This window comes from Garra rufa, chromosome 7, assembly GCF_049309525.1.
Source record: "Garra rufa chromosome 7, GarRuf1.0, whole genome shotgun sequence".
In the NCBI taxonomy this organism is placed as follows: domain Eukaryota; kingdom Metazoa; phylum Chordata; class Actinopteri; order Cypriniformes; family Cyprinidae; genus Garra; species Garra rufa.
Genome location: NC_133367.1, coordinates 18,963,183 through 18,987,971, shown reverse-complemented (window position 1 = coordinate 18,987,971; position 24,789 = coordinate 18,963,183). Strand labels below are relative to the sequence as shown.

Below are 24,789 nucleotides of genomic sequence, written 5' to 3'. Positions count from 1 at the left end.
TGCCCACATAATCTACAAATTTATACACACATACATGTGTAAATATATATTTTGCCTAAAAACTTTTCTATATCTATATATATATTATCTATCTTTCTCTCTGCATATATATATATATATATATATATATATATATATATATATATATATATATATATATATATATATATATATGAAAAACATTTTTTTATTTATTTTTTATTATTATTATCTTTTGGGAGAAGCCGGTATCATTTCCGGTCAAAAAATACTTGCTGGTTGAATAACAGCTGTTCCCAATGAATCAGGGTAATTAGGATGCTTTAGAACAGCTTGGACTATTTGGAATGGTATGGAACTTTGGATTTTGCCATAGACTGTGACAGTTTGCAAAGGGTATGAATAATTTTGGACATTCCACTTTTTGTTCAAATGTAAATAAAAGCTAAGAATTTTTTTTCCCCACAATGATGCCTCTTGTACATCATCTTATTATCTTTTGTGAAAAGCCTGTGTCATCTGCGGTCAAAAATTGGTTGAATAAAAGTAACTTTAAGTCAGAATTTGCCAGGGGTATGAATAATTTCGGGCTTGTCTGTATATATACACATATATATATATATATATATATATAGAGAGAGAGAGAGAGAGAGAGAGAGAGAGAGAGAGAGAGAGAGAAAGAGAAAAATATAGATAGATATAGAAAATGGAGGTTTTATAGGCAAAATATATTTTTACACACACATACACACTCAACTTAATAAAGATAAATTTATATTTAATAATACAAATTTGTAAATAATGTAAATAAAATAAATATTTAACAAACATGTGTTTTATCATTCATGATTATTTACACATTATTGTAATTATAAAACACACACACAGACGTATATTAAATTAATGAATTTTTAAATACGTAAACAACATGTTATATTCATTGCATATAAAAAACATACATGCAACTATAAATATTTTATTTACATATATTTGCTATTGTTAATATTAAACATTTATATTTGTAATATTTAAATGTGAATATTACACAAACACAAACAATATTTTAAGTTATCATATTAATAAATGTTTACTATAATATGTACAGAATTTTAATATTTACATTTATATTTGTTTTTGCTATTATTAAACCTTTATCATAATAAATTTTAAATATAACAATATATGCATTTGAAAAAAATCTGTAAATATTTTAAATAAAAATTAATAATTGTATATATTTAATGTTATTATTCACAAATGTAAAAAATTACAATAAATATGTAAATAATAATAAATCTTTACTAACAATATGTAAATAATTGTTTAATAAAATGAAAACAAACAAATAAAGCTTGTTTGTAAGACTGCCTTCAAAAATGCTGTGTATATAAGATATGCAATTTAATAATAAAATAAAAACATACGTAAATAAGAAATATTGGTAACACTTTACAATAAGGTGCTATTTGTTAACATGAGCAAACAATGAACAATAAATTTACAGTATTTATCAATCTTTGTTAATGTTAGTTAATAAAAATAGTTACACAGTTGTTCATTGTTAGTTCATGTTAGTTCACAATGCACTGCTAACAAACACAACTTTTAATTTAAATAATGAATTAATAAATATTGAAATTATGAACTAAAATTAACAGATGCTACAGAAATAGTTCATTCTTAGTTCATGTTAACTAATGAAACCTGATTGCAAAGTGTTACCGAATAACCAATACTTCATTACTTTTGTACAGCATCATAAGTTGTGTTAACATTAATGCACTGTGAACTAAACTGAACAAATAAGCTACTGTATTTTTAACTAACATTAACAAAGATGAATAAATGTACTGTTCATTGTTCCATTATGTTAGTTAATACATTAACCAATGCTAACAAATGACACCTTATTGTCAAGTGTTACTGAAATTTACGTAATGCAATGCAATAATGTAAAAAAAACTTTTACATTAATTAATAATAATAAATAATAATAATAATTAATAATACTGTACTATTACTAATACTTGACTTTACCATCTCTGCGGGCAGGCAGCTGAGGGGGCGGAGCTTCTTTAGCTTCACCCTCGTCTCCGCTGCTGTCCAGACAGATCACTTCCTGTTTGAGACCTGGCACTGCAGTGGATAGATCTGACAACGGCGACACAACGCAACAAATTAACTAATTACAAAACCATCAATTCTGCAGAGGAGCAGTGGGCAGAAGAGGCCAGTCTCACCTGCGTGAAGGGGGAAGTCTTTCCGCTGCTGTTCGAGGCGCCGCCGTCGCTCGAGCTCCTCCTGCTGGGCGGCTTTGGTTCCCGCTTCCAGCTGGTGCTCCTTAAGGACCTTCCTGCAAGTCGGAGAGGAGAGATGCAATTAGCTGGAGCTAAATGATTGTAATTAAGTGTTAAGTGTGACGTGATCAACAAACACACAGGGCAAGTTTTGGACCAATGAGAGTTCAGTGTGGGGCAAATCTACTCGGATTATGACCAAAAGAGAAACCAAAAGAAACAACACTTATGTTGGGAGATAAGTCTGTTGTTGGCATTAAAAGAGGATTTAATAGGGAAATTGATTTTTGACAATATGTTATAAATCTTTATAGACAAACCAGCTGTGAGCTCTGAGGTTGCTCACTGATGGTATACGCTTTCGTTGAACAAAAAAAAAAAATCGGTGTAATTTTAGCTTATTTTAAAAATAATCATGTTTAAAAGCTGAATTTGTGGTAAAAACTACATTACACATGATGCTGTATATAAATATTCCATCAATCAGAGACTTGCATTGCTATGCTGTGAAAATACTTCAATATTGGCATGCATATGTGTTTTGCAATACTAGTTGAATTTTGACTCACGCTTTAGTGCATATTAGGGCTGTGCAATTAATCGCAATCGCAAAAAAATCGCGATTTAAGCACATGCGATTTCTAAACCGCACAAGGTTGCGATTTTATCTATCCCCCCAACGGCACCCCCCGCCCCCCTTGAACGTCAAGTTCATTTTATTTTCGATTTGTTGCCACATCACAATAGAAGTCATTTAAGGTTATCTTTCCTATAGAACAGGTCTATACATAGTTATTTTATTAAACATACTAAATTGCCTTATGTTATTTATCTTATTTACACTAAGGCATGTCATTTCTGTCTCTTCATGGTCGCGTGATTACAATGTCTCCACCGCGAAAACACGGACTGGATCGCGGACTCCATTCATAAAAACCGAATTTACTATAGCGCGGAATGCTACGTAATTCGTCGATTTTTAGATTAATAAATCAAAAGTTGGTCTGTCACTTAATTCAAATCGCGATATGGACTAGTGTCTGTGAAAACTGAAATGCAAAAAGACCGTTTTAATATGAATCTTGCATGTTCCGTTTGCTTCTTTATGAATGAATGGTGGAGACGCGTTTTATTTTTTTACTACATTCATACTGAAGCACACGTGACGCTCCCGCTAATTTTTGGCATTTGCATCTCACAAATAAACTCATTCGCCAAATAGCTGCTTTGAGTTTCACTTTTACCGTTTCATTTGAGAAAACTAGCATCATATACACACAGAAACTTCACGGCAACCTGTCAAAATAAAAGTATGGTTTAACATGTAACAGAACAGTATTAGTCCTGTATTACTTTTGTACAGTATAATGTAGGTGTTTATATATTCCTATTTAAATAATTTACATAAAACAATATATATGATAAAAAAATATTACAACAAGATTAACCACTTAATTATTATTTAAATGTTTTAAACTGAATATAATTTTTCTTCCACACATTGATTTTAACAGTAAATTTATTTTTGTTTGACAAAAATTAAAAGGGTTTATTTATCATTTGATTAAAAATAAATAAATGTTTATGCTTTTTCATTATCAGAAAAATTAAAACACATAAGAAAAAAAAAAGATTTTAGAACCCTCAAAATGTTAAAAAAGAGAGTTTTGGACTTATTTTTCCACTGAAATGAATGTATTCGTTATTGCACAAAGTAGGCTAAAGTACTGGGAAAAAAGTAAAATGGCTTATTTATTTTATGTTGTCTGTTTTAAAGACAATTTTACTACAGTTTTGTTTATTAAACTTAATACTATGTTATTTCATGGTGAAATATTTTGTTATGCACTACTTGTGCACTGAATACATTTAGAATGTATGTATGTAGCTTGTTTGAAAAAGCAAAAAAAAAAAAAAAAATCGCAAATAAAATCGCAATCGCAATATTCGTTCAAAAAATCGCAATATGATTATTTTGTCCATATTGCACAGCCCTAGTGCATATGCATAATTACAAGTACCCTAAACTAATTCCTAATCATTACCCAATCTAATAAGCACATGTAGTTAATTAATACTACTCAGTACTTAAATGTGTAATTACACTATAACAAGGACACCTTAAAATAAAGTGTAACCGAATTTTGCATTTAATTGTTTAGATTGAGAATGGCAAACATCTATTGAATTACTTGCAAAAATTTTTGAACAGCTTTTATAAAATGGCATGTTTAACCACGCAAAATAAAGAATATCTAATTAAATATTGTTTGTTTAAATTTTCCAGAACACTGGATGAAGCCAGGTTCAAAATTCTTGTTTCTATTTGCGGACATATTAGAGTCGAAGGTTTTTGTAGAAGGGATTTTGGATATCTCTTTTTATCATTCCGTAAATCAAAAAATAGTGTCAATAGACACAGAAATATACTTTTTTTGCCATGTTTTTAGAAATAAAATGTTGTAAAACAAACAAACAAACAAATGAAATATAAACAAACCCCACAGTAAAATCCTTTAGAATATAGAAAGGAACAAAACTCTAAGTTTTGGTGTACGTAAGTGCTACTGAAGTGGAGGAAAAACTTTTTTTGTAGATAAAACGGCCTTTAAATGTATGTATTGCAAATGAAATCTACAACTGGAAACAAATAAACTGCAATAACATAAACACTCAAAAGTGTATCTTAAACATTTTCTTTACACCAGTCTAATGCAATGTGTTAAGAAAGGCTAAATAACCTAAAAACTCAAAACTGAAGGGAAAACAACAACAACAACATTCTTTTGCCTGTAGTGTCTGGTCTAAAATATACTGTTTCTACAGATATATTTAACAACTTTAAATTAATAGCTTTATAACCGCACAGTAAAGTCCTTCAGAATATAGCTGGGAATAAACTGTAAGCTTTGTTGCAAGTAAGTGCTGCTGAAGTGGAGGAAAACTATTTTTTGTAGATAAAACGGCCTTTAAATGTATGTATTGCAATAGAAATTTACAGACGAAAATAGATAAACTTAAAAAAAAAAAAAAAAATGCTTATGTCTGTAGTTTCTGGTCTAACAATATATTGTTTCCACAGATATATTTAAAAACTTTAAATGAATAGTTTTTGAACCTACAAGAAAAATGATTTAGAATGTAGATGGAAATAAAACTGTACGTTTTGGTGTAAGTGCTGCTGAAGTGGAGGAAAAAACTTTTTTGTAGATAAAACAGCCTTTAAATGTATGTATTTCAATACAAATCTACAGACACAAATAGATAAACTTCTATAAAAAAAAAAAAAAAAAACAATTAAAACAACAATGCTTTTGTCTGTAGTGCCTGGACTAAAAATATATTGTTTCTACAGATATACTCAACTTTAAATGAATACTTTTATATTTCACCATTGTTTTTAATTCAGTTATGTAATTCGCAGTGGCTCATGGGATTGTAGTTCTTTCCCTCATTAAAGCTGTTAAGTACACAGTCTTTATCTTTTTGTCTTTATTGCATTATTACTTTATTGCTTCAAATTAAAGTTTGTAATGATGTGATTTCCCTCACAGCTGATTGCTTTGGTTCATTGCTTATAACACTTTAACATAACCTTTTTAAAAATGAATGAAAAACAAAAAAACTTCTGGAATCGACACCACTAAAAAAGTAGGCGGGAACTAATGCATAATCATTAAATCAAGCTGAATACCGGATGTTCCTCCTCATATGAGCAGGTTTAGAGGTTTTGGACTTCTTCTTCTTGGTGTTACTGTTGGCAGACGTGTTGCTGCGGCTGTCCGGGCTAGACGGGGGTTGAGAGCCGGGCCGCGATGACGTCCGTGAGGTGGACGAGGGCTGGGAGGGCGGCCGGGACGAGGGCTCAGGGCTGGAGTCTCTAGACATCGGTGAGGTAGGTGCCGGGCTGGTCGGATCTCTTTGATCCTCGGCCTCCAGGCTCTCAAGCTGGTCTGTTGAGAGGAAATACCAAGTGATCAATAATTAATTCACAGACTGAAAGGCGAGCAGGCACATTAGCGAAGATGACAGACAGAAGCCTAATGCTTTGAATCTTGATCAATGCAACTTTAAACTCTTACAGGTGTTTGGATGAGAATGATAAAGTAGGTTTGAACTGAAAAATGTGCTCACCGGCTGCATCTTCCTCATCATCCCCGTCGTTGTCCCCATCCTCTTCCTCCTCCATCTCCTCTTCCTCCTCGCTGTTAAGGCTGGGCTCCAGGTCGCTCCCTGAGATCGCCTCTTCTGACATGGCGTCCCCTGGGTCTCCAAGAGCATTACTTACACATCTTCATTCAGACCACCTGAAGAACAAACACATTTTGCGATTGGTAAGATTTTTTTTGGAATAAAAAAATATTCACAGGAATAAACAACATTACAAAAGAACACATTTAAATTGTAATAATATTTAACATTATTAACGCTTTTACTGTATTTTGAATTTTAAAAAATGTTTTTCCAGAACATTGGATGAAGCCAGGTTCAAAATTCTTGTTTCAATTTGTTGACATATTAGAGTCGAAGGTTTTTATAGAAGGGATTTTGGATCTCTCTTTTTATCACTCCATAAAATCACAAAAATATTGTGAACAGCCAAAAAAAAAACTTTTTTGCCATGTTTTTAGGAATAAAATGTCGTAAAACACCAAGTTAATAAAATATAAACAAACCCCACAGTAAAATCCTTCAGAATATAGAAAGGAACAAAACTCTAAGTTTTGGTGTACATGAGTGCTGCTGAAGTGGAGGAAAAACTTATTTTGTAGATAAAACAGCCTTTAAATGTATACTGTGATTAAAAATCAACTAGACTTAAGTGTATTTTGTGATTGGTAAGATTTTTTTTTTTTTTTGAGGGAAAATTAATCACAGGAATAAATTACATTTTAAAATACATTAAAAAAGAACACATTTAAATAGTAATAATATAACACATTATTAACGTTTTTACTGTATTTTTTGTTTTAAAATATTTTTTTCCAGAACAGTGAATGAAGCCAGGTTCAAAATTCTTGTTTCAATTTGTTAACACATTAGAGTTGAAGGTTTTTATAGAAGGGATTTTGGATCTCTCTTTTTATTACTCCATAAATCATAAAATATCGTCAACAGCCAGAAAAATATACTTTTTCGCCATGTTTTTAGGAGTAAAATCCAAGTAAATAAAATATAAACAAACCCCACAGTAAAATCCTTCAGAATATAGACAGGAACAAAACTCTAAGTTTTGGTGTATGTGAGTTCTGTTGAAATTGAGGAAAAACTTTTTTTTTTTTTGTAGCTGTAACAGCCTACTAAAATCCACAGACGCAAATAGATAAACTGCACTAAAATAGAGAGTCAAGTGTATTTTAGGATTGGTAAGATTTTTTTTTAAGAAAAAGTAATACTTTTTTTCAGAAACAATGCTTAAAATTGATCAAAAGTGACAGTAAAGACATTTATAACTTTACAAAATATTAATTCCCATTTTAAATAAATGCTGTTTGTCTTAAGTTCCTATTCATCAAAGAATCCTGTAAGTGTATCACAATTTCCACACAAATATGAAGCAGCAAAACTGTTTCAACATTGATAATAATCAGAAATGCTTACTGAGCATCAAAACAGCAATTAGAATGATTTCTGAAGGATCATGTGACTGGAGTAATGATGCTGAAAATTCAGCTTTAAGAAAGTTCATCACAAGAATAAATTACATTTTAAAATATATTATAAAAAACACTTAAATTGCAATTATATTTAGCATTGTTAATAATTTTACTGTATTGTTAATAAAAGAAAATCTTAGTGTATCAATAATGCATTCAATATTTCAAGATTTCGATATCATCGACATTTAATAACAGGAATATTATCTTTCTACACTGTATATTTTTCTAAATTTATCAACTGCCTTCAACTACAGTCAAACAAAAAAAATGCTATTTTGACAGTTACTTTTTCTGACTAATTTCTGTTGAATTCTAGATAGAAAATTGGGTGCAAAACAATGTTAAAATTTCACTTGTAGCAATGTGTTTTTATATTTGCTACATACTTTCATAAATTTCTTTACAACATTATTTTCTTCACTAAAACTCTTACCATTTTCCTTAAAGAAAAAAGAATACACAGAACATAAAAGAAAACAAAAGAAAAAAATGGAAAAGTATGAAATGTGGCAAAACACTTTTTCTAATTAATTAACTAACTAGTTTTTGAACATTTTACAAAAATATGTTAGGAAGCTATAGAAAAACATTACAAAATCTGCAACAACAAATGTATAATATATCATGAAAAAAATTATATACATACGAAATGCACACAGAAGATCAATATATGGGTCAAAGATGAAAAAGGGTTGAAGCATAAAAACAAGCATAAAAAGTGTAATACTGCTTGAAAAAAATCTTTAAAAGTTTTTTTGGTTAAATTTAATTGCATTTTTTTCTGAGCAAAAAATAAATATCATACATTTTCCCCTAATTTACAAAACACACCCACTAAAATCTTGTCAGGCATATTCACAACAAATATCAATTTATGACATATTAAAATACAAATTACTTTCACCCCAAATACTAATTAGTTAATAATTCTACATGTTTTACAATTTGCCACTATCCTAGGTTTTGCCCATTTGTCAGTAAGAATTTTTACTCATTTAAAACGCAATAAAATTGGATTTACTCCTTTATTCTTTTATATATTTTAATATGTACAAGTCACAATAAGCATGTTTTTTAAATTTTTTTGCATAAATATTGTGTTACACTGAATGACAATCTAACACTATTTAATTATTTTTTTCTCCTAAAACTTATTTGAAACCTTAAAAGTAAACTCTTTAATTTTGTTTATTGTGCTTTCTATGAACATAAAATCATTTCTGTAAATATCTTTTGACGTGGGCATGTTAACATGTCCTTGACCCGTATGCAAATATTTCAGGGAAACAAAGAACTGGCCTCAAACTTGCAGATAACTTGTGGATCATCCATTGACAGAATAAAATTAATAAAAATAACAAAATGAAAACCAACTTTTAAGCAAAAAAAAAAAAAAAAAAGGTAAAAATGTAACTACAAAACTAACCACCACAAAGTTGACACAGAATTCAGCGTTGTGTAATTCACTTTAAACTAGGCAATTCTCAAGCTGTAATCAAAAATTGGAGCAGCAGTACAACAAAAAACGCTGTTCAGCAATAGGAGAACAAAGAGCAACCAAAGAACTCCAATCATAAAAAGTGTAGAGAGAAGCAGCAGAAAGAACTAGAAGAAGAAAAAAACATAAGAGGGAGGAGAGGGAGCAAGAGATTCAGGCTTCTTACATAAGGCGGGTTACATAAGAGAAAGCAGTGAGCGTTTGGCAGGCAGCGAGCGGTGTGTGAATGTAGGCCACGCTGCCCGTGACACACTGACACATTCACACAGTACAGCACAGCCTGTTCCAAAACACACACTCATCCGCTCCACCCCACACCTTCACACCGCACCTGCCTTATCCAGCGACCGCTTATTTATTTTGGACAGACGGAAACTTTAAGTGAGATTTCCGGCCGTCTTCATTAAACCCGTTTCATTTATCAGTCTCCCGTGAAACACAAAAGAAAGAAATTGTGTCATTTTCCTGGATGATTTTGTCTGTACTATTAAAGACTTAGAGGCTGAAGGCTTGAGTCATTAACGAAAGTCTTTAAGTCATACAAACTATTTTTTTAAAGTGTTTTCGGAAACAGTAAGGTCTCATTTGTTAATATTAGTTAATGCATTAACTAACATGAACTAACAATGAACAGCATTATATAGTACTTTTACAGCAGTTATTAGTCTTTGTTAATGTTAGTTAAAAATTATATGTATAAATATGTTTGTTAACAGATACAACTATAAATTTTAATAATGTATTTGTAAGTTTTGAACTTAATATTAACTAATATTATACTATATATAACAGCACTTTTCGACTATAATATATATTGTATAATATTTAAGAAAATATGTATTGAAATGTACAAGAGTAAGATTTTGCATTAAGTTGGGAACAAAACGTTACATTTTAATTTTAAGTATTATAGCTATATATATTTATGTTTTATTAACTATTCTGTTTTATTTACATTATTCTGTTAACTAAATTCACAAAAAAATTGCATACAATGTATACAAATTTTCTGTATGTCACTTACAATATATAGCTACAGAACTTAAAATATTGATATTATACATAAAATATTAGATTTTTTACATATATAATTTATATCAATTTACACAAAATTTATATATATGTATATATATCACTGTAAATTTATATTAAAAAATTATGTACAAATAAAATGTAAAAGTGTATAAGAATTATATAATTCTTATACAATTTTATTTGTACATAAATTAATTTTTTATATAAATTTACAGTGATTATATATATATATATATATATATATATATATGTATGAATTAAAAATATAAACAAATGTATTTACACATCTTATATAATAGTACATTTTATTTTTTATAGAAATTAACAAGTTACATATATTTAAATAAAATAAAATATACTAAATTTGTGTGTGTATGTATATATATTTTTATTATTTTTTTATTTTTTTATTTATGGCATTATACTGTTTTTAATGTTTATTTTATATATAATATATAATTTTTCATTTTTTTACATTTTTATGTAAATTTACATAGCTACATATAGTTTTAATTTATTAAATACACGTATATATATATATATATATATGACAGAGACGGTCATACGGTTTGGAAACGCCATGAAAGTACAGTAAATGCTGACATATGTCATTTTTGTGTTAACTATTTCTTTTAGATCAATCTCTCCATTGTTTTTCCAACAAAAACAGTAGAAATCAATGACTATTAATCAGTTTTAGGTGTGTGTATATATATATGGAAATCCATTCCACACATAAACCATTACACCATTATAAACCCACTGACCTCAGACTCTAACATTATGACTTACACAGAAATCAAGAACAAAAACACGTCCAACTTAATCAAAGCTCATCTTGTCGATTATAAAAGACAATGGGTGTAAAATGAAACTGAAGCTCAGGTAGAAGAATCTGCACCTGCGCTCGCCACAAACCCGCTGTCATTAAACAAAAATCATATCATATCATATAATCATATCTGATTACACCAGAAGTATATTACTCGATATTCCTATAAGATATAATAAAAAGTGTTTTTCAAAGCGCTTTTTGTAGCCTGAAGTGAATGAGGTGCATTTACATAACTGTACTTGCTGACCAGCAGCGCTGCTAACACATGAACAACCAGCCGGAAAACTCACCTTACATTCACTGTACAACCGCCAAACCGCTTTAGATACACACAGATATGTTTTGTATAGTCTTAATGTGCGTTTTGTATCAAACACATCCTTATTTATAGCCTACCGAGCGCGCTAGCATTTAGCGCGTTAGCACGGGAGCGCGATGCTCTCTTTTGTTGACGTTAGCTTCCGCGCTAACTCTGCTAGAATATAATAAAACACACCCGCGACGCTTAAACAAGCGTGTGTGCCGGTAAACCGGCGTCTTACCTTTTTATACTCTTATTGGGATCCCTCGGCCGCGCTGTGACGCATTAAATTATTAATATGAATTTTCGGGATATTCACTGATTCTTTTATTTTATCTATCAATTGTGTCGAGCACCGACCTCAAACGCCCCCGAGGCGCACAGTCTCCGTCTGAAGGTTCCGCTCTTCTTACGGTCCGGGGGGCTGAATGTCACCGAGTATTTCATAATCGCTCAGCGTTGCATAAAAGTAAATACAACAAGGTGGCGTGTTGTGTAAATGCCTGGAATAATCCAGACAGATGATTTACAAAAAGGAAGTTCAAGACAAGACTGACCGAGACTGCAGGCCTACATGATTTGAGTTAGAAAGCCTTGCTTCTTTACTTGGATCGCATCTATTTTTGTATCTTTATAGTACGCATACATTCTGATGTTACTGAGGTGCTACTGCATAAATATGAAATAGTATATGTAATGTGACATGTTTTATATGTATTATAGGCTATGCATACAGTATTATATAACTTATTATATAATTATACTTTTTACGATAGACTGAAATTTTATTGAACAGCAGGGTTGCTAAAATGACCAAAAATATTCAAGCTAGATTTTATATTTGAAAACATGCCTGTATATTATTTTGTGATTTAAAATGTGATAATATATACTTTCATTTAAGTATTTTTTACATTTAGTATGTCGATTTATATCATTTTAAACTATTATTATTGTAAAATAAATTATTGATCATGATTTCTTGCATGTTATATAATTTATTATATAATTAGAAGCAGTTTATAGCGTGTTATAAAACAGCAAATTATTTTAGATTTTAAAACAAGCCAGTATCACTAAAAATACATAGATATATTTTTTAATTTATAATGTAATAACATGTACATTCATTAAATTATTTGTTTATTTGTTTTACATTTCGTATATATCTGTTTAATGTGTTTTATATTTTAAATATAGATTTAAAATATATTTATATAATTCTAAAATATTATTATTCTAAAATAAATTATTGATCATGATTTCTTGTACGTTATATAATTTATTATTTATTATTAGAAGCAGTTTATATCATGTTATAAAACAGCAAGGTTGTTCAAATAAAAGTATTCAAGGTAAATTTTATATTTTAAAACAAGCCTGTTTCATTATAAAATATATTATTTTGTATTTTATAATGTTAAAATATATACTTTCATTAAATATTTTTTATTTAAATTTAGCATATATCAGTTTAAAATGTTTTTAGATATTTTAAATACTGAATTAAAATATATTTATATAATTCTATTATTATTATTATTATTATTATTATTATAAAATAAATTATTGATCATGATTTCTTGTATTTCATGATTTGCTTTTCAAATAAGCCTGTATTGTTATAAATAATACAATTTAATATTATTTTGTATTTTATAATGTTATATATACTTTCATTATTATTTTTTATTTACATTCAGTATATATCTGTTTAATTTAAAATGATTTAAAATATATTTATACAATTTTAAAATATTATTATTAATAAATTATTGATCATGATTTCTTGCATGTTATATAATTTATTATATAATTAGAAGCAGTTTACAGCATGTTATAAAACTGCAAAGTTCAAGAAAAGGTTATGAAATACCCCAAAACTATCTAAAACTTTTAGTTTTTATTTGATTATAAATATTATTTTATATAATTATATAGGTCACAATATATGCTTTAATTAATCTATACAAGCCTGTATACCTCCTATTGTTTCTTTTTTAGACAGCATCATTGAAATATTATACTGTTTTGTAATTTATAATAACATGTAACACTTTTATTAATGATTTTTTATACAAAGTGTGCATTTAATTGAAGTAATATTTTTTCCTAATATCTATCTATCGATCTATCTATCTATCAAATATGAAAACATATTTTTCAGAAAATGTGAAAAAATATATAGATATATAAAAGAGTGCATTTTAGTCATGTTATGTAACTTATTACATAATTAGGAAGCATTTATGGCATGTTATAAAACAGCAGTGCTTTTAAAAAGGTTTCTTAGGTTTCTTCCAAGAATAATCAAACTAGAAGACTTTTAAAATGTAGTCAAAAGACAAAAAACACGTTTCACGACTTTATATTATAAATAGTTTGTTTATTACTACTACTACTACTACTACTACTACTACTATTATTATTAGTAGTAGTCGTATAAAGTATCTAAATATTATCATATATTACATGAAATGTCTGAAACTGAATTGTACTTACGCACTAAAAGTATTCAGTAACCATACATCATTCGTCGAAATGTATTTAAACAAAACATTATGTAAAGCGACATTTTCTCATACATAATATCCCACATAAACGGTTTATTTCGAGATATAGGACAACCAAACTTAGGTACACCAAAAATAAGCTATACGCGAATAAATAAACTGTTACGAAACCTTTTTATCATGTCACTCTCATTTGAACTCCTCAGCAGCAGAGCGCCATCCAGCGTTCCTTCTTCGTTCTGTTCAACGTCATGACGCACGGCGCAGCGTAATGACGTCAACTACAGTCGACGGCGCTGCTCTTTATTGTGTTTACCAGCCGTCCAGATCGCCCGAAAATGGATTAAATATGTAGTAGGAAATCATTGATGTTAGTTCTTTATGATGTTATGGACGGGTCCATGATTTAGTAGACTTTTGGGGAGTCTGATTTCAGCGAAAATGAACAAAGGTTGGCTGGAGTTGGAAAGTGACCCGGGTGAGTCTGTAAATAAACATTTAGGCATATGATAGCATTATGTTTGTATGAATAATCATGTTGTATTGTTGATATTGTTCATAAAATACGCGGTTAGTTATCATGTCATCTCGCAATATAACGTTAGTAGTTCATTTGCACTGTTGGGCTTTGAATTGAATCCACATGAGAAGCCAAGGCACTCATTAAACTTGGGTTTATCTCATTATTCAATACTTTATCTCATATAAACTTGATAATACTGTCTATAGTCATAACACTGTCTGTTTTCTGGTGTCTCGTTCTCCTTCAGGGTTGTTCACACTCCTGGTGGAGGACTTTGGTGAGTTCATCTGCTTTTATGGGTTTTAATATAAATATGAGTTATTGTGGTTGAATGTGATTTAAAAAAATAAAAACACATGTATATGTCAAAATGAATAAATGTTGGAAGAGTGATGTATTGCTTATGTTTGGACACAGGTGTGAAGGGCGTTCAGGTGGAGGAGATCTATGATCTTCAGAGCAAATGTCAAAGGTGGATTAATCACACGTTTTTACTTTTTTGGTCATTTTTAAAGGAACACTCCACTTTTTTTTGGAAATAGGCTCATTCTCCAACTCCCTCCGAGTTAATAAGTTGAGTTTTACCGTTTTGAAATCCATCCAGCCGCTTTCCTGTTCTGGCAATAGCACTTTTAGCATCGCTTAGCATAGATCATTGAATCCTATTAGACCAATAGCATCGTGTTCAAAAATGACCAACGAGTTTCGATATTTGTCCTATTTGAAACTCGACTCTTCTGTATCTATCGCACATTAATTTCCTAGAAATGTATACATTACTTTTTGTTTTTGTTAAAGGGGTCATCGGATGCCATTTTCCACAAGTTCATTTGATTCTTTAGGGTCTTAATGAAAAGTCTGTAATATACTTTGATTACAAATTCTCAATTGTAGTGTAAAAAAAACACCCTTTTACTTTGTCAAAATCAGCTCTGCAAAATATCAGCTCATTTTAAGACATGGCCCCTTTAAATGCAAATGAGCTCTGCTCGCCCCGCCCCTCTCTGGGATTATGTCTACTTTAGCCGCGTTTAGCTGCATTTTTAAGTTGTCGTGACGTATTGTCAAGTATGGTGACCCATACTCGAAATTGGTCCTCTGCATTTAACCCATCCAAGTGCACACACAGCAGTGAGAAGTGAACAAACACAGACACACACTGTGAACACACCTGAGCAGTGGGCAGCTATTGCTCCAGCGAGTTCAGTGCCTTGCTCAAGGGCACTTTAGCCATGCTATTGAAGGTGGAAAGAGCGCTGTTCATTCACCTTCAATTCCTTCACCTTCAATTCCTGCCAGTGTGGAAATCGAACCAGCAACCTTTGGGTTACAACTTACAAGCCCAACTCCCTCACCATTAGGCCATGGCTGCCCCCCATTTAGCTGCATTTAGCCGCGTTTATCGGCGAAACTTGCCAACAAGCACATTATTAAAAAAGGACATTTGCAAAGATGCATAAAAAAAACAATAAAAAAATAATAATAATAATTGTTTTTAAATATAGATTTTAATATCTATCTATAATGGTTTATTTAATTACTCCGAAGCTGACCTGTCTTTTTCTTCTTCTCAGTCCTGTATATGGCTTCATCTTCCTTTTCAAGTGGATCGAGGAGCGAAGATCTCGGCGTAAAGTCTCCACGCTGGTGGACGAAACCTCCGTTATCGATGACGACATTGTTAACGACATGTTTTTTGCTCACCAAGTCAGTCCCTATTGATTGAGTTCATTGATTTGCTGACAAACCCATAATGTTTGCATTTCAACATAGATCTACAGTTATTATCCAACTTTTCTAAAGTATGTTTGTCGATTGTTGTGTGCAGTTGATACCGAACTCCTGTGCCACTCACGCTCTTCTGAGTGTGCTTCTGAACTGCAGCGGCGTGGAGCTGGGAATGGCTCTGAGCCGTATGAAGGCTTTCACCAAGGGCTTCAGTCCTGAGGTCAGTTACACACACAAAGATCATTTTTTGGACACTTAAAGGGACAGTTCACCCAAAAATGAAATTCTGTTATCTTTACTCACCCTCAACTTACTTTCTGCTGTTAAACACAAAAGAAGATATGTGGTAACCAAATTGTTGACAATAGCCATTGACTTCCATAGTATGGAATTAAGTCATGCCTGAATATCGACAAAGTAGCACATTTTTACTGTTTTAAAGCACATCTGCGTTTTTTTGACTTCTCAGAGTAAAGGTTACGCCATTGGAAATGCTCCTGAGCTGGCAAAAGCCCACAACAGCCATGCCAGGTAGAGTCAAGCTTTAAAATGACTCACTTTCTTGCTCTTATAGGTTTTGTTGTGGTCTAAATCTGATGTTTTTGTCTTGTTTACTTGTAGACCCGAGCCGCGGCACCTGCCGGAGAAACAGAATGGCATCAGCGCTGTGCGGACGATGGAGGCGTTTCACTTCGTCAGTTATGTGCCAATCAAAGACCGGCTGTTTGAGCTGGATGGGCTGAAGGCGTATCCCATCGACCATGGTGAGAACTTAATGTCAGTGAAGCTGTCTTTTGTGAGTTTGAGGAGGAGAGTAGACACAAATCTGTCTATCTGTCAGGGCCGTGGGGCGAGGATGAAGAGTGGACGGATAAAGCCAGACGGGTCATCATGGAGCGAATTGGACTGGCCACTGCTGGGTAAGAGTGAGATTGAGATCAATATTTACATCTCTGGCTCCAGAAGGAAAACAAAAACAAGGCATTAAGAGCAGAGGGTGAAAACTTTTGAACAGAATGGAGATGACGCGTTTGGCGGTAGAAGGATCTCAAATTCAAACAGTCATTGTTGAAAAGAGTTCATATACACAAAAATGCTGGAAAACCAAAGAATTTGTAGGACCTAAAGAATTTTTCTGGAACAGCGCCTAGTTTAACTGTTCAGGACAAACAAGGGACTCATGAACAACTATCACTAAACAAAAAAACACAGCTGTGGATCATTCAGGTAACAACACATTATTAAGAATGCAGGGGGGTGTTCCATGAACCAAGTCCACCAAATAAGTCAGGCTTATTTCAGTTAGTCTGACTTATTGTCACTTGATTTGGCTCAAAATAAGTCAGACTAACTGAAATAAGCCTGACTTATTTGGTAATCTTGGTTTATGGAACACCCCCCAGGGGATGTAAAACTTTGTGGACTGTATGTAAACATCTTTTATGTGAAATATCTAGTTCAGGTCAGTACTAAATAAACAATAACCTGAATTTTGTACGATCCCTCTTATTTTAGTTAAATAATTACCATTTTACAGATTCTGAAAGGGAGATGCAAGCTTTTGACCTCAACTGTATAGAACAAATTACAATACCTATATTATTTCTAACATATCTGATTTGTCTTCTCGTTCCTCAGAGAGCCCTACCACGACATCCGGTTCAATCTCATGGCGGTGGTTCCAGATCGCAGGATGAAATACGAGTCCAGGCTGGAGGTCCTGAAACGGAACAGGCAGGTCATTCTGGAAGGACTCCAGCAGGTTAGGGAGAAAAAAGTGAGTACAAGCTTGGAATAGAATCCACATTTTGGAGTATCAAACATTCTGTGAATGATTTTTCTATGTGGTAAAGTAGTAAATATCTCTGCATACTAATGTACGTGCTACAGGTGATTCGGATGACCCAACAAGAATCAGGCCAAGATCGAAAGCAACAAGACTCCTCCTCTTCTGAAGACACACCCCCTGTTGTTAAAAAGGAGGAGGGGCAAGACACACCCATACCTTTGGGTACAGAGCAGGCCATGCCCACAGGTACTCTATTTGAATTTAACAGTTTAAAATGTATTTAAAATGAGAACCTTTTGATTAACTCACCCTCATGTCAATCCAAAGATGACTGAAGGTCTTACAGGTTTAGAATGACACGAGGATGAGTAATTAATGATGGAATTTTCATTTTTGGGTGAACTATCCCTGTCAATGGGAACACTTTTGCCCCCAAAACATATAACAGTCATGTATAGATATACTTGCGAAAGTAATCATACCCCTTAATTCTTTCACATTTTTTCCACGTTATATTGCTGTATTATATTAAACTGCTTTAAATAACTCCCCACATCAATCTACACTCCCTACACCATAATCGCAAAGCAAAAACTGGTTTTAACATCTTTGCAAATGTATTAAAAATAAAAAACTGAAATAATTGCATTGGATAAGTATTCATACCCTTATCTGGGACAGTTAAAATTAAACTCAGAGGCATTCATATCGCTTGGAGATGTTACACTTCGAGAGAATTTAACCTGTGGCAAATTCAATTGAATGGGTATGATTTGGAAAGGCACAACAGCTAAAATGCTTATCAGACTAAAAACCAAGCCCTGATGTCAAAAAAACTGCCTGTAGAGCTCAGAAACAGGATTGCATCAAGACACACATCTGGGGAAGAGTTAAAAAAAATCTGCTGCATCGAAGGTTGTATGTACCATGTAGTCTCTGTTACCCTTAATGGAAGAGGTTTGAAACAACTAGGACTCTTCCTAGAGCTGGCCTCCTAGGCCAAACTGAGCAACTGATGGAGAAGAGCCTTGGCTAGAGTGGTGACCAAGATCCTGATGGTCACTCTAGTTGAGCTCCATGATCATATGTGGAGATAGGAGAAATGTACAGAAGAACCAACATCACTGCAACACTCCACAGATCTGAGCTTTATGGTGGTGTGGGAAGACTCAATCCTCTCCTTAGTAAAGACATAAAAACACACTTGGAATTTGTAAAAAAGCACCGAAAGGACCCTCAGACTGTCAGAAACAATATTCTGTGGTCTGATGAACCTCAATTCCAAGCATCATGTTTGAAGAAAACCAGGCACTGCTCATCACCTGCAGAGTAGCATCATTATAGGGAGAGCCTTAATTAAAACCCAGTCCAGAGCATTCAGAACCTCAGACTGGGCAGAAGGTTCACCTTCCAAAAGGACAATGAACCGAAGCACACAGCAAGAGTGGCTTAAAGACAACTCTGTGAATGTCCTTGAGTGGTCTAGCCTTCAATCAAACATTTGTGGAGAAACCTGAAAATGTTCGTCTGTCCACATCCAACCTGACAGAGCAGAAGAGGTTAGGAGAAGAATGGCAGATAAATGCCAAATGCTGATGTACAAATCTTGTAGCATCATACCCAAATAAGACTTGAGGCTGTAAAGGTGCTTCAGCTAAGTACTGAGTTAAGGGTATGAATATTTATGCAATGTACTTACTTCCGTTTTTTATTTGTAATAATAAATAAATGTACAAAGTTGTGATTTAAAGCAGTCCAACATAAGAAAGAAAAGTGAAGGGGTATGAATACTTCCGCAAGGTACTGTAGTTTTGTAGCATTATTCGGTAACTTATGGATTCAAAAACATAACCTAAACCTTAGGGCTGCACGATTAATCGCACGCTGAACGCACTCCATCACGTGCGTTCAGCAATTAATACACAGAGGCGTAAATCACTGACAAGCTACGCCAAATCGCGCTCAAAATCGAATGCGATTTTGAGCGCGATTTGGCATAGCTTGTCAGTGATTTACGTCTCTGTGTATTAACTGCCGCTCCAGCTGAACGCACGTGATGGAGATTTACTACTAATCAAAGTACCGGCTTCATTGACTAAACGCGCCTCACAACATTGTGCGATTATTCGTGCAGCCCTACCTAAACCATGTCCTGTGAAATTTCAGAAACTCAGGAAGGTGTCGCCACTCTCCCGAGTCCCGCTGGAAAAGTCAGACCCATGGGTAAACCCGCCGCCTTGCCAACAGGGAGCGCTCCACCACCAGCCCCTCCACCTGCTCCCAGCCCCAATCCCAACCCTAACCCTATCGTCCAGCGTCTGCCAGCCTTCCTGGACAACCACAACTACGCCAAGTCCCCCATGCAGGTAAGATCGGTTACGTTTCAGGATATCTGGAGTAGTTAGCATGATAAGTGCTTTAATGTCGTAAACTTGTTTATTGACAGGAAGAGGAGGATCTTGCTGCGGGTGTGGGTCGCTCACGCATACCTGGCCCGCCTCAGCCCCCTTATTCTGATGACGAGGATGACTGTGATGACGAAGAGGAGGAGTGTAGCACTGCTGGTGCCACAAGCAGGTATAAAACGAATAAAGTGTTACTTTTTTACATATTTAGGGCTTTTGGTAGATTGCGCTGGTCATTATGGTCATCATAAATGATCTGGCTGCATCTGTGTACTTCAAAGTGGCCCTTGCACTTACATAGAGCATGTTTGGGACCATCATTGGTTGTCTGTGTGATCAGCAGGGTCCGAAGAAAGGTTGGTCTACGTGCACGCACCATGGGCCGCAGCGCAGTGGGCGCGGTTGCGGCAATGGAGGGTCAGCTAGCACTCAGCGTTTTAGCCGAGAAACTCAAGAAGGAAGTCCAAAGGAAGGACTCCATGGCCACGACGGGTTCCACACCTCTAAATGTACGCACCGAGGGTCGTACGGGTGGGATCAGCATCACCGCGGCCTGCCAGCCGTCCCCCACACCCAGTAACGAAAGCACGGATACGGCCTCAGAAATCGGCAGCGCGTTTAACTCACCACTTCGGTCGCCCGCACGATCGCAAGCAGCTACACGCCCCTCCAGCCCCGTGGTGCCCCACTTGAGTCGTGTGCTGTTTGGAGAAGAGGAGGGGCTGCTCAGGTTAGACGCCCGACACAATCGAGCCGTCCGGGACTTGGGGGCGCAAGTGAGCTCCACGATGCTGCGACTGCAAGAGGATGGCGTCATGTTCGCCTTGCCACCTACAGGTACTTGTTCACTTTAAGATCATAACTAGTGCTAATCTAACATTTAAGATTTTAACTAGTGCTGTCAAAATTTGAGCATTAATTCTGGTGATTATTTTTTCCGGTTTAACGGTGGTAAAAATATTTAACGCAGTTAACACAGGGGCTCAGAACTGTTGCTTTTGTCTTTTATTTTCTTGACAAGAAGTGTGTTAATTTGATGGCAGAACGTCTTTACGACCACATCAAATGGGAAACTTTTCAGACGTGAATAATCCAGAAAAAAAATCACCATTTTGATTTTGTAATTTTTTCATTAATTTGAAGCTTGAATGTGAAATTATTGCAATAAGATGTATTTAAAAACTTGAATGTGAGGTGCAATTAATCGTGATTAAGAGAAAAAAAATTTACACAATTACACCAAATTAGTAATTTTTTTTGCGATTTGTCAGCACTTATTTTAACATGTTGTTTTTACATGAATTTAAAGATTGAATGTGTAATTACCGCAATATAACAGTTATTTAAAAACTTTAATGTTAGGTGCAATTAATCACAATTAATACATTTTTTTTAAGTGATTGACAGCACTAGTTTTAAAATGTTTCTACATTAATTTGAAGATTGAATAGGAAATTATTGCAATATAAAAGTATATTTAAAAACGTGAGTGTTAGGTGAGATTAATCACGATTAATTCAGAGAAATGTGCGATTCATTAATTTTTTAAAGCGATTGATTGCACTTGTTTTAACATGTTTCTACATTAATTTGAAGATTGAATAGGAAATTATTGCAATATAAAAGTATATTTAAAAACTTGAATGTTAGGTGCGATTAATTGCGATTAATTCAGAAAGATGTGCAATTAATTACTTAATTTTTTTCATTTGATTGACAGCGCTAATTTCAACATTGTTTCTACATGAATTTAAAGATTGAAAGTGAAATTACTGCAATATAAAAGTATATTTAACAACTTGAATTTTAGGTGGTATTAATTGTGATTAATTCAGAAAAAATGTGCGATTAAGTACTTAATTTTTTTAAATCGATTGACAGCACTAGTTTTAACATTAATTTAAAGATCGAATGTGATATTATTGCAATATAAAAGTATATTTAAAAACTTTATTGTTGGATGGGATTAATTGCGATTAATTCACAAAAAATAGCGATTAGTTAATTTTAACAATTGAAACATCTTTCGTATAAGACCTTTGCACACTGGTTTGGGTAACCTCAATCTCATTTGACAGAAACGTCGGAAGGGTTAAAGAAAGTGGGTGGTGTGGAAAAGAAAGAGAAAGAAGAGACTCCAGGAGGACAAGAGGAAGCGAAGGAAGGAACATCGGTGGAGATGAAACAGGAGGACGTCAAAGAGTCAGTGGACAGCAAACCTGACAAGGAGAACCCGCCATCCACCAAAGCTGAAACCAGCACCAAACCTCCTGGAGAAAAATACACTCCTAAAGTAAGACACCAGCGATTTGTTTTCTTTCTTCACCACTCTGTTTCTCATTAGCAATGCAACTCTTTATGAACTTGAGGGTTTCTGTTCAACAGGAGTTGCTGGCCTTGCTAAAGTACGTGGAAGCGGACATTGCCAACTATGAAGTGTGTCTGAAAGAAGAAGTGGAGAAAAGAAAAAAGTACAAGGTAACTGAAGGTTTGCCTGCAAACAAATAAAGATTTCACAGGACTTTCCAGAATGGTTTTCAGATTACGTTTTTTTGTCCTCAGATCGATGACCAAAGGAGGACTCATAACTATGACGAATTCATCTGCACCTTCATATCAATGCTGGCACAAGAAGGTAAAAAAACATTCTTTCTTCCATGGAACGCAAAATAAGATTTATGAGAACCTTATGCTTCAGAAGAAAACACGACGCATTAAGAGCTGGGGGTGAAAACTTTTTGAATTGGAAGATTAGGGTAAATTTAATTTATTTAGTCTTCTGGGCAACATGCAAGTATCTTCTGTAGCTTCTGAAGGCCAGTACTAAATGAAAAACATATATTTAGGCAAAATAAGAAAAATGTACACATCTTCATTCTGTTCAAAAGTTTTCACCCCCAGCTCTTAATACATCGTCTTTCCTTCTGGAGCATCAGTGAGTGTTTGAGCCTTCTGTAATAGTTGCATATGAGTCCCTCAGTTGTCCTCGGTGTGAAAGGATGGATCTAAAAATCATACAGTCATTGCTGGAAAGGGTTAAAAAATGCTAAAAAACCAAAGAATTTTTGGAACCTGAAGGATTTTTCTACAGAACAGCAGGCAGTTTAACTGTTCAGGACAAACAAGGGACTCATAAACAACTATCACTAACAAAAACAGCTGTGGATCATTTATAACATGCAGGAACATGGTTTAATCAAATGTCTTTTTGGTGTTTTGTAGGTATGTTAGCAAGCCTGGTGGAGCAGAACATCTCCGTTCGTCGCAGACAGGGCGTAAGCATTGGCCGACTCCACAAACAACGCAAACCCGACCGACGGAAACGCTCACGACCATATAAAGCCAAGCGCCAATAAATGCTAAAAGAGAACCGCATGGCAACTCAGTCCTTCTGAAACATTTCTAAAGATAAACAGTGATACCAAACACCACTTTGACAGTGTTAGATATGAATTAAAATATAGTTTTCAAACTTTGTTTGTCAATAAACTGCCCATATACGAGTACATCACTTTCAAAGCATATTGGTGATGCTCAGATGTTAGAGAAACTGAACCATGTTTCATGTTGCCATTACTTCATGTACTGTATCAAGCTAATCATAAAACCAACAATCATTGGAGCGCCATATTGGGAAAGTGGGGAAAGTGAGGATCTTGACCCAAATGTCTAGTCAAGGTGCTACCAAAGATAACAGCACTCCAAAATCACTCAAACAGTGCAGGGTATGTCTGTTGTTAACAAATGGACCAATCGCCAATCTGGATGGGATTCTAGAGATACGGTTTTTGAAGTTCACCACCGTATGAGTAATAGAGAAAAGAACCAATATGTTTTAAGACTGTAAATTTGAGTTGGTTTGTGAATGTGTATGGTTCGTTCATACAAATCATCTGCACAAGAGGTAAATAAGAAGTGTTTTTGGTTAAAGTTTACTTGTTGTTGACAATTTTCCTGAAGATTGTTTTTGTTCCGAATGAATTGGTTGGTTTTGTCTCAGACATGTTCTGTTTGTTTGTACATATGTATTTGTGTATTACCTGATGTCCACACGGGACTGTCGGATCTAGACATTGAAATAAATGTTTCGAATTACACTGGTGGTCCTTGTTTCATTTTGAGAAGCGGAAAGGACTAGTCTTCATAAGCCTAAGCATACGCCCCCTGGATCTTGTGTTCTGCAGTCAGGACCATCTCGGTTTTTGTGTCCACGGGATTATTCACGA

At 33.7% G+C, this 24,789-nt stretch overlaps 2 protein-coding genes across 4 annotated transcripts in view; one reads left to right on the top strand and one right to left on the bottom strand.

Moving 5' to 3' along the window:
- rad54l2 (RAD54 like 2) overlaps positions 1-12,011 on the bottom strand; it is a 28,400-nt gene extending 16,389 nt beyond the window's left edge. The window contains exons 1-5 of one of the 2 annotated variants that reach the window (XM_073844091.1): positions 11,847-12,011; positions 6,411-6,583; positions 5,971-6,229; positions 2,220-2,332; positions 2,017-2,130 (exon numbers count right to left, since the gene is read on the bottom strand). In XM_073844091.1, coding sequence (XP_073700192.1) covers positions 2,017-2,130; positions 2,220-2,332; positions 5,971-6,229; positions 6,411-6,531 — 607 coding nt within the window. In that variant the 5' untranslated portion in view covers positions 6,532-6,583; positions 11,847-12,011. Of the gene's footprint in view, positions 1-2,016; positions 2,131-2,219; positions 2,333-5,970; positions 6,230-6,410; positions 6,584-11,594; positions 11,739-11,846 lie in introns of those variants that run through there. The other variant, XM_073844092.1, reaches the window with a different exon arrangement.
- A 1,693-nt stretch (positions 12,012-13,704) lies between these two features.
- On the top strand, positions 13,705-24,660 carry bap1 (BRCA1 associated deubiquitinase 1). Of its 2 annotated transcripts, none has more exons than XM_073843953.1 (17): positions 13,705-14,596; positions 14,889-14,918; positions 15,059-15,113; positions 16,216-16,348; positions 16,470-16,589; positions 16,839-16,900; positions 16,991-17,133; positions 17,211-17,289; positions 18,008-18,146; positions 18,260-18,404; positions 20,325-20,524; positions 20,605-20,735; positions 20,907-21,400; positions 22,642-22,856; positions 22,949-23,041; positions 23,126-23,198; positions 23,786-24,660. In XM_073843953.1, the coding sequence occupies exons 1-17, from the start codon at positions 14,560-14,562 to the stop codon at positions 23,917-23,919; spliced, it is 2,283 nt and encodes a 760-aa protein (XP_073700054.1). In that variant the 5' UTR covers positions 13,705-14,559; the 3' UTR covers positions 23,920-24,660. The 2 variants fall into 2 exon arrangements, with proteins under 2 accessions (XP_073700054.1, XP_073700053.1); XM_073843952.1 differs by having other exon boundaries at positions 13,710-14,596; positions 20,904-21,400.
- The last annotated feature ends 129 nt before the right edge of the window (positions 24,661-24,789 follow it).